Raw genomic sequence first — 9982 nt, forward strand, 5'->3', positions numbered from 1 at the left:
CTGAGGGAGGTCTGGCTGGGGACTGGTGTGGCCCTGAGCCCACCCAGGGGCTGGCGTGTGGGGGGCTACTGTGGGGCAGGGACGCCGATCCCAGACACAAGGTAGGGCCAGGCTGGACCCAGCCACCGCCCTGCACCTGTGGAATGGGACAGCCACATGCCTTCCTCATGCGGCAGTGGCACGGTGACTGTGAGCTGCAGTGTGGAACTCTCAGCTGGCACACGGCGGCTGCCAGCACCCCGGGATGCAGCTCAGAGAGAGAGGAGCACACAGCCAGACTCCCAAGGTCCTGTCCCCTTCCAGCAACTGCGCCTCGGCCACGCCCCTCCGTGTCCTGCCCTGGCCCACGCACTCCTCGGTCCCCTGGGCCGTGTGTACCTCTGCTGCAGGCCAGCGCAGACTAGGTTGCACACAGGTGGATCCCTGCTCTGGGAAGTTGGTCTCCTCTCTGCCTGGGTGTGAGGCCTCCAGGCTGCTGTCACCAAATTCCACACACTTGGTGGCTTAAACACAACAGCAGTATTCCCTGTTCAGGTCCCAGGGGCCGCAAGTCTGAAAGCACTGCCTCATGGAGGGCTGTAGGCGGGAGGCCGCTCCCCCAGCTCCTAGTGTCCCTGGGCTGTGACCACAAGGGAGCCCCTTCGGTGTGGTCCATCTCTGTCTGCCTCCTGCTCTCGAACACGCTGGTGACAGCTAGGCCTCCTGTATGACCCAGACTGTTTCCCCTCTCAACCATATTGGGACATCCTTGCCTCCACACCCACACGAGGGGACTTCTATAGACCCTCCAGACACCAGCGCTGGCCCAGGGCATCCCAGGACCTGGTGCAGTGCCCAGGACACAGAGCCCTAGGCCCTGGGGTGGCTCCTGACTCACCGGGGAAGAATGCCACGGGACTTGTCAGGCATGCCCAGAAGCCAGCCCGGCCTGTGCTCTCTAGCGGAGCTGAACTGCCAAGAGTTGCCCGGGGATCCTGCTCTTGCAAGCAACCTCCCTCACCCCCAGTGCCACACACCTTGAAGCTTTGTGAGATCTGCCTCAGCTGGCTTCGCTTTGTTTGCTAAAGGTGACGTCTGTGCTCTGCGACAGTTTAGGGTCTGTGTGTGGTGGTGACGGGCGAAGGGCCTTGGCCTTCAGCTGGAGCAGCTGTGTGAAGGACCCAGGGATGTGTCCGCCACTGCACCCCAAGGCACAGAACACCACGATGGCCAACGATCACTCTTCAAAGAAGTGTATTTTTAATGCCACAGGAACAGAAACCCCTCCAGGAAGTATAACCACATCGTCTGTCTCCAGAGGAGTGGGGGTGGGGCCCTGGGGTGGGTCTGCAGCCCCCAGAAAGACCCAAAGCCAAACACTGGGATACAATAGGAATCTGCAGAGGGAAGAGGACAACACGGGGACAGCTGCCTTAGTTCTAGGAAGAGTCTCCCCTTTTTCACAGGACAGACTCACTTTCAGAGGGGAAGTGAATTCTGAGAAAAACAGAAATATTCCCTCAGTGGGAGAAAGCAATTCTTCACAAGCGCGGTGTGGGGACGGGGGCCCAGCTCTGTGCTCCGGGTGATGTGGGCCAGCAGGGCCACTTCCTCCTCGGGGGTCAGGGCCGTGTGCCTGCTACCAAGGAGAGGACAGCGTCATGGACATCTCGGCCACGCACCAGGGCCGGGCCAAAGTCCCCGGGATTAGGGGTGACAGGTGGTTCTGGGACCATGGATCAGTGGCCTCCGCACCTCTTGCCTGCCTCAGGGGGCAGCTAGGGAAAGAGTGAGGAGGGAGTGCAGGACACAGGGGCAGTGGTCAGCAGAGCCTCAGGTGTCTCAGCATTCCCAGAGGCCCTGTGGCTGGACGGCCCCTTGGGAGTAGGCTGTAAGCATCACCCCTGCTGTGCAGCCAGGTCCCCACTGGTTGGGGGACATTTCTTGGCTCCCTTGAGGCCCGACATGCAGTGCTCCTTTCTCTGCTCACACCCCTTTCTGGGGCAGCTCCGGGGTTGTCTCAGACCACTCCAGTGGTGTCTGAAGGTGGCGTCACATGGGCAGCTGCCCATGGCCTTGGCAAAATGGTTCCTCCTTCCTCTCCTGCGAAGCCCGCACCCCAGCTTGCGGTCCAGGGCCTAGGCCTCAGCTGCCCCAGAGTTCCGAGCGAGCAGCTGTGGGAGCATGGCACTCAGGGCAGCGCTGAGGCCTGGGGGCGGCTGGACCCCGGAGGTGCCCTGTGGACAGTAGGGGATGCAGGCCACGCCAGCCCCGTGGTCACTTCCAACCCATGGCTACGGCACGGGGAGGGGGTGTGCAGAGAAGCTCAGCAGTCCTGGGCGGAAGGATGGCCTGGCACACCTGGCGGGCCCAGGCTGGGGACTGTGCAGTGGCCCAGTGTCATGAGGGCGCCCTGATGGGGGACAGGGCCGCACTTTCCAGAGGCTCAGTCTGGGACAGTGGACTCGGAAAGCGCAGCCCCGGCTGGGCTTCCCAGAGCGCAAGTGTGAGTGTGCGTGTGCGTGTGTGTGTGTGTGTCTGTGCAGGACCATGTGGAGCCCGCCGTCACCTGGACGCAGCCTGTCAGTCCAGGGCTGAGGCAAGCCCCACAAGCTCCAGGTGGCCACCTGGGCTGTGTCCAGGGACCCCGCAGCCCGGCTGGGCCCCCGCACCCCAGTACCTCTTCACAGCTGGGATGTTGCTCCACACACGGACGGCGCCATGCAGGACCCGGCCGCGGACGTCCTGGAGGGTGGCGGGCTCCGTCTGTGGGAAGGGGCATCCCTGTCGGTTGTGGCCCTGTCCCACCAGCCAAAGGCCCCCGGGAGGCCACGTGTGGCTGCGCAGGACCTCGAGCACCTGTGCCACGGGCAGCTTCCGCTGATGGGCACGACTCACGCCCACCCCAGCTGCCCACGATCAGGGCCAGCAGTGGCTTTAGGGGTCGAGATTTCCTAAGGAGGAACCACAGCCTTGGAAGAAAGCAAGGCTCCACGGGGCCGTTTGCTCGGGTTTGTAAAGATGATATTTAAAACAGGAGTGGATGATGTTCCTGGAGAACAGCCCGGGAAGACGGACCCTGGGCAGGAGCAAAGCTCCAGGGTCCCTTCCTGAGAAGGTGGTGGAGCTGCAGGGGAGCGAGGGCTGCCGGCGCCGTCTCGGAGCAGACAGGACAGGGAGAGGCTGCGGAAGGGCTGAGGCCACACACACACACACACACACACACACAGAGGGCAGGACGGCTCCCTGCCTGCCCGCTGCTCCTGCTCTCACCTATGCCGGGTGCCCCAGGCCCGCCCATCTCCTGTAAACCCTGCCTGTGTCCACGCGGGCCCTCGCCCTCAGCCCACCCCGCCCAGGTGCGTAAACTCCGTCCGCTTCCCTCTCCACCAGCCTGCCCTGCGGCCGCATCCCCCACTGCCTCTTACAAGGGTCCTGCAAGACTACGTCACATTGCGCGTCCTTTTGCAAAGCAAGCTCAGCACGTAAACCAAAAGTGACGATGCCCACGAAACACGACAACATACTGGGCTTGGCAACTCGAAAAGGAGTCCTAAGTGGAATCGGTTCACGGAGCTTAGTGATGCATTAAAGAGTGACAGCAGACACAGCTGTGCACGCCTGTAATCCCACACCTAGGAGGCTGAGGCAGGAGGATCTCAAGTCTGAGCTCAGTTTGGGTAACTTGGTCACTGAGCCAGTCCCTGTTTCAAAAAAACATAAGAGTAATAAAAAGGGCTGGAGTGGGGCCTGGTGGCACACGCCTGTAATCCCAGCACTCGGGAGGCTGAGGCAGGAGGATCGCTCTAAGTTCAAGATCAGCCTGGGCTACATAGTGAGTTCCAGGTCAGTCTCAACTACATAGTGAGACCCTGTCTCAAAAAAAACCAAAAAAACAAAACAAAAAGGGATAGGATGCCACCCAGTGCGTGGATTTTCCCATGCATACAGGATGGCTGCTGTGGAATCTATTACTATATTGTATCCTGTTAACAGACCTGAATGGGAACTTGCCCAATCATCCGCACAGACCTTGACTAAATCTGACAGCTACTGCTGATGAAAGGTTCGAAGCCTCAGGTGTCAACAGGAACTCCCTGAGCACAGTGCACCGAGGACCGCAGCCCCCACGCCAGACCACCAATGCGGGGACCCTGGAGGTGTGCAGACCAGGAGCAGGAGGGCACCCTGCCACTGCAGTGACCCAACCCCCACGGGGCCGGCCACCTCCCGAGCCCGAGGCACAGCGGCGAGGGAAACCGGTTACTGTCGCACTGACCGCCATCTGACCAAACACGCACAACACTTTCTGAGGTCACCCGAGAAGCACTGCCACAGAAGGGACCCAGTGAGGTAGCGGGGCCCACAGGAATGCAGGCAATCAGTGCTCCACGGTACAAAGCAAAGCCAGGCAGCACAGAGCACTCAGCAGGAGAAGAGCCGGGCGAGAACGGTGCAGAACGGGGTGTGTCCACTGGCCACACACACACACACACACACACACACACACACCAGCACCCGAAGGGGCCCTGATGCGCAGAAGGTGGGGCAGGGGAGGGCAGCAGTGAGCTGGGGCGTCCACCTTCACCCCAAGGGCCCGGCAGGCAGTGGGGACTGGAGCGGAGTTGGGGGCTTCCACCGCCAGGCTGCACAGGAGCACGCAGGGCAGGCCAGGCAGTGGGAGGAGCGAGGCCCCCACCCTGCCTCCGGACTGAGTCCCTGTCCTGATGGCCAACACCCCGCCCCACAGCGCCGACTGCCTGTGGACCAGTGAGAATGAGCCCTTTCCTGCCCTTGGTTTGCTTCTGAGCCGCACAGAGCTGACCAGCGCGGCACCTACAGGACCCCACCTCCCAGCCCCAGCTGAATGAGGCCCCGGGTCCTCCTCGGGGACCCACCGTCCCCTCACCCCGAACAGGGCGTGGGCAGCAGGAGGCTGTGTGTGTGTTTGAAGCGGGCACGTGTGACTCGTGCTGTGGTGTGGTGTGCAGCGTGGGCCCAGCTGTGGGTGGACTGGAGGAGGTGGCAACCCTGGGGCCCAGCCCAAGGGTGCAGGAGTGTGGCGTGGGCTGGCCTCCCAGGAAACGGTGGGAATCAGAAGCCTCAGGCCAGCAGCACTGGCCAGGGTCCTCCAGAGCCCCCCGCGCGTGCTGTCCACCTGACCCCTCAGTAGCACCTCGAGGAAGCGGGTGGCGGTAGCCTGGTCATTGCTGGTCAGCAGCAGGTTGTCCACGAACATCCAGAAGAAAGGCTTCGGGTTGCTGGGCCGGGGCCTTGCGTACTGCAGCAGCCGGTGGAACTGGAACAGGAACCACCCTGCTGGGCACGGTGCACGGGGCTGCGGCAGGGTGTGTGTGGCACCCACGCTGGGCCACGGGACCCCAGGGAGAGCAGGGGCGGTGGGCGTGCCCCACAGGCGCCTGCTTACGTCGGTGTCCATGCACTGGGTGCGTGTTGGGACGGCTGGCCGGGACTATTTTATGTACACAGTGGGCAGAGGAGAGGTGGCACAGTGGGCACGAGATGCCCTGTGACCGAGCCTGTGGCTCTGCAGGGCTTACCAGGTGGGCAGCCACGGGTGTGGCCCGGAGCAGGCGTCGAGCCGAACACCAGGTCGATGGGGCCCCATTTCTCCACCTGCGGGACGTGGGCACAATGGGCAGCGGGCGTCTTCACGTGGGGGCACTGCCCGTGCTGTGCCTGAATCCACCAGGGCACGCAGACCACCCAGCCAGGAAACCCAGAGCAGGAGCAGAGCCACTGGGCCCTCAGGGGCAGGCCGGGTTGGGGGCATTGGAGGGGGGCGTCCCGAGGCGGGAGGACACCTTGGAGATAGGAGCACTGGCATGGGGGGCTCCAGCAGCTGGGGGGACAGCACGGGGGATACTGCCCGCCTGCCAGACACCCCTACATGGCCCACACCCGTACGGCGGGGAGCCGCTGCAGAGGAAGGCCCGGCAGAGACGGTGAGGACGCTGACCAATACCGGCAGCTGTCCAGGCCCAGACCCCACCTTCCTCCCGAGGGTGCTGAGGGCCTCGTCCCCTGTGGGCAGCGGCCACCGAGCACCCCTGCGGTGACCTAGAGCCTGCACAGGCCTGGCCAGGCCCCGCACAGCTGCACCCGGCCGCTCCCTATGCCCCTGGGCCCCACGCTGGCCACTCACGTCTCTCCGCACCACGTTTGTGACGTCCTCCAGGTGCCGCAGCCTCCCCGCCTCAGACCCAGATTCCAGAAAGCCCAGGCTGGTCAGCTCTGCAGGGAGACGGCAGGGGGCACGGCCACTGTGTGCACTTTGCCCGCGGCGGGGTGGGGTGGGGGAGGCCACGCCCTTGCTGTGGACTCCGTGCCCAGTGCTCGCCCAGGAGCGGCCCCTCCCCTCCCCGTGATGGGGCTCCCAGGTCCCCAGAGCCTCTCCTTCCCTCCCCGGCTACTTCCCACCCCAAACCCCACACCGGCTCCTCCCCATTTTCTGTAGGGGCTGCAGGAGGTCCCTGGGCCTACCTTGCCTGATGTCCCCGAACAGGGACAGCACACGCAGCGGCTCTCTCTTCCACACGGGCACCGTTTTGTACATCTTGAGGGGACTACCCTATGAAGGGAAAAGAGCGGTGTGGTGGCGCAGGCCGGTCACCCCAGCACTCAGGAGGCTGAGGCAGGAGGATGGCTGCAAGTTCAAGGCCAGCCTGGGCTACAAAGCGAGCGCCTTTCTCAAAGCAAGACAAAGCAAAACCGATCTGCGGTGAAGTCTCTGTGCAGCATGGGAGCCCCATCTGGCCAAGGAGAGCTCCAGAGGTGCGACATGCCCTAAAGACACCGCATAGGGCTGCCGCGGGTCCAATCTGCACCTGGACCGCATCCAGGAGACGGTGCCGTGTGTGCCGGGTGACACAGCACCTGAGGACCCCGCTCCGAGCGAGGCAGTGCCAAGGCCCGCAGAGAAGAGAGCCTCGAGGGCACAGGGCGCACAGCGGCGATCTCAGCACCCGGGAGGCTGAGGCAGAGCTGGAGGCCAGCCCGGCTGCACAGCAGGGCCCCGACTCCACCCCTGCCGCCTTACCGCCTGCAGGTCGTGGAAGGTTTTCAGCTGCTCCCTCCACCTCCTCCGCCGCCGCAGCAGCCCGTGTCGCGGGGAGGGCAGGCACAGGAAGCAGGCCCAGCTGTGCGTGCCATGCGCTTTGTCCGAGGCCCCTGGGCCCACCAGCGCGTCCACGCACTCAAAGCAGTAGCACCTGGAGTGGACAGGAAGGAACTCTGGAGGCCGAGGCAGGAAGATGGCAAGTTCCAGCCCGACCCGGGCCACTACCAGCTTCCCTCCAACTTTAAAGGCAGTATTTTCACGGAGCTGTGAAGGGTGTGGTTGGGCCAGGCCGGGCCCTGTCCCAGCGGGATCTGGAGACACTGCAGGCGAGCTCCCCACACCCCGGGCCAGACTCCTCACCGCGTGCACTCCGGGCTCTCGCAGATGAGCAGCATGTTCCCTGCCGCGCAGATGGAGCAGTAGGACTGGTATCCGTCCTCGTCGTACACGAACAGCGCCTCCAGGAACCTGTCCTGGGGAGACACAGGCCGCTGGAGCCCCGCCCAGGCTGGGGGCCCCACCAGGCCGGCTTACCTTGCACGGGGTGCACATTCCTCCCTCGAACAGGGGGTGCCGCGTGTGCACCTGGAGGCTTCCGCAGCAGAGGCAGACCGCTAGGGAGCACAGAGCAGAGCTGGAGGTGCGCAGGGGACGGGGGCCTGGCGGGGCTCAAGTACACAAGGACAAGAACCAGAGCCAGCGCGGGGCGCACGCCTGTCCTCCCAGCCTTCGGGAGGCTGAGGCAGGAGAACGCCGCGGGTTCGAGGTTAGGCTGGGCCACAAAGGGAGGCAGGCGAGCTCACCTTCTATGTCCCGCCGGTTCACCGTGACTTCGTACTGGATGAGATCTGTGGGAGAGGCCAGAGCGGTCGTCTTCCTCCCCCTCCCGATCCCCACAAGGCCGCCCCAGCGCACGCGTGTGTGCCCGTCTCTTTTGTCCCCGTGGCTCTGGGGATTCACCCAAGCCCCCACGAGGAGCTACAGCCCAGCCCTCTTGTGATTCCTGAGACAAGGTCTTATTAAACTGCCACGTTGTCTGGGCAGAGCCTCCTGCCTCAGCTTCCCAGAGTGCTGATGCGGAGCCTGAGCAGAACCGGGCCAGGCCAGCTGGTCGATGGGACCCCAGTTCCCTCTGCGTCACCGGCCGGGGAGGTACAGGGAGCCCTTACCTCTGCCCCGCTGCCGAGTTGGGGACCGTGGCCGCCCTCCCAGGTCCAGTAGGATCTCTTCCATATTGCGCTTGGTCTCCAGGTCCAGGGCTGAGCGGGCCAGAGCCAGAGAACTGAGCCTTCCAGAACCAGGGACCCAAGTGGCAGCGGGAGCCCCCAGGAGCACGTGATGTGCAGGGTGGGGGAGGCGGGGCGGGGCGGGGCCCCTGCAGGGTTTGGGCCGTAGGGGTGGGGAGAGGAAGGCCTGAGAAAGCAGAGGGTAGGATGGCGCTGGCAGAGGGGCCCTGGGGATGGGGGCGCACTTGCGGGGGCTTCGGGCCTCAAGTGTGGGAGAGGGCCCTGGGCAAGGGTGCGTGGGCACTCGGGGCGGGGCTTCGGGCCTCATGGGAGGAGCCTCAGAGCTGGCTGGGAGGAGTGGGGGAGGGTGCGTTCAGAGCCCTTTGGAGGTGGAGGAGGGGTGGGAAGAGCAGGGCGGGGCGGGCGTGGTGGACATACCTGCAATTCCAGCCTTGGGAGGCTGAGGCGGGAGAATCCTTGAGTTTGGGGCCAGCCTGGGCTATGTAGTGAGTTCAAGGCCAGTGACGCCTAAAATAAAAGCAAGGAGAGAGCGGCTGGGAACAGTGTGGGTTACAGGGAGACCCTGGGGAGCTGCTCCCCTGTTACACAGGGCTGGTGAAGCCAAGTCCAGGGCGAGGTCACTGGGCAGCCAGGTTGGGGTTGCTGACGAGGGCTCTGGACTGCCCAGTTCCCGAAGTTCCCAGGATGAGAACTTCGGCAAAACCACCCCGGGGCTCCAAGCGGCTCAGCCTTGGTCAGGGCCTGGCGGGCGAGACTTGGTCAGAAAGGGGATGGGAGGGAAACTGAAGCATGGGACTAAAACACCGAGGCTGTGACAGTGGGGGTGAGGGGAGCCCGAAAAGACGGCTTCCAGATCGCAGAGATGTGGGCGCAGACACCCACAAACGAGCACATAGCCCCATCCCCTGGGCAGGCCGGGGCAGTGATGGCAGGACTCGGGCCAGGCCAGGATGGCCCGCTGAGTGGATGGAGCTCACGCGCCTGCTCAGGTTTCCTTCTGCGGCTCAGTATTCAGTTGCTCGGGAGACAGAAGCAATGCTGGGCTCCGGCCCCAGAGCGCAGCAGTGCTGGAGACCGAATCCTTCCTCTCTGCCTTTCTTAGTCCTTTCTTAGTCTCTAACCTTGATTTGTTTTTTTCACTTTTCTGAGACAGGGTCTCACTGTGTCGTTGAGACTGACCTGGAACTCACCATGTAGCCCAGGCTGGTCTCGAACTCACAGCGATCCTCCTGCCTCAGGCTCAGGCTCCCCAGTGCTGGGATTACAGGCCTATGCCAACACGCCCATCCTTTTTTTTTTTTTTTTTTTTTTTTTTTTTTTTTTTTTTTTTTTTTTGTTTTTTTTGTTTTGCAGGCATTGGGTCTTTGCGCTTGCAAGGCAGGCCACCAAACCGCTGAGCTAAATCCCCGGCCCCAAGCCCATCCTGTTTTGTTTTTGATTTGAACAATCTCTTTACATGTCAAAGACACAGATACTCAGGTAACCTTCAAACATAAAGCACGGAGCTTTCTTCGGCCTGCCAAGCCCTTATGATGTTTTATGGCATTTTGTTTTCTTTTTTTTTTCTTCATATTGAGGTTATTGGTACAATCTAGGTATACAATACAGTTACATTCATCATTGGGATTCTGTACCTTTACATAATAGGTCTTGATTCTCATTTTTTCCCCTTGTC

The 9982-nt window shown here is 62.7% G+C and overlaps 1 protein-coding gene across 2 annotated transcripts; it reads right to left on the reverse strand.

The window, feature by feature from the left end:
- Positions 1-922: 922 nt before the first annotated feature.
- Dnmt3l (DNA methyltransferase 3 like) lies at positions 923-8748 on the reverse strand. 2 transcript variants are annotated; one of them, XM_010636463.3, is made up of 12 exons: positions 8725-8748; positions 8230-8319; positions 7864-7908; positions 7595-7674; positions 7421-7533; positions 7040-7211; positions 6484-6571; positions 6146-6234; positions 5541-5616; positions 5156-5295; positions 2660-2745; positions 923-1618 (listed from the first exon to the last, which is right to left on the reverse strand). In XM_010636463.3, exons 2-12 carry the CDS (start codon positions 8291-8293, stop codon positions 1459-1461), a joined length of 1113 nt encoding a protein of 370 aa, XP_010634765.1. In that variant the 5' UTR covers positions 8294-8319; positions 8725-8748; the 3' UTR covers positions 923-1458. The 2 variants fall into 2 exon arrangements, with proteins under 2 accessions (XP_010634765.1, XP_033611853.1); XM_033755962.1 differs by lacking the exons at positions 7040-7211; positions 7421-7533; positions 7595-7674; ... (1 more) ...; positions 8230-8319; positions 8725-8748 and having other exon boundaries at positions 5156-5298; positions 6484-6609.
- Between the last annotated feature and the right edge of the window lie 1234 nt (positions 8749-9982).

Source organism: Fukomys damarensis, unplaced genomic scaffold, assembly GCF_012274545.1.
Source record: "Fukomys damarensis isolate Sample0158 unplaced genomic scaffold, DMR_v1.0_HiC HiC_scaffold_24, whole genome shotgun sequence".
In the NCBI taxonomy this organism is placed as follows: Eukaryota; Metazoa; Chordata; class Mammalia; order Rodentia; family Bathyergidae; genus Fukomys; species Fukomys damarensis.

What these genes read in the sequence shown, in the direction of transcription:
- Dnmt3l (XM_010636463.3), bottom strand. Translation starts at nt 8,293, where the DNA reads ATGGAAGAGATCCTACTGGACCTGGGAGGGCGGCCACGGTCCCCAACT. An exon ending in GAATGTGCACCCCGTGCAAG is followed by an intron (nt 7,534 to 7,594) that starts GTAAGCCGGCCT and finishes GTGTCTCCCCAG; the next exon opens with GACAGGTTCCTGGAGGCGCT. An exon ending in AACATCCCAGCTGTGAAGAG is followed by an intron (nt 1,619 to 2,659) that starts GTACTGGGGTGC and finishes TCTCCTTGGTAG; the next exon opens with CAGGCACACGGCCCTGACCC.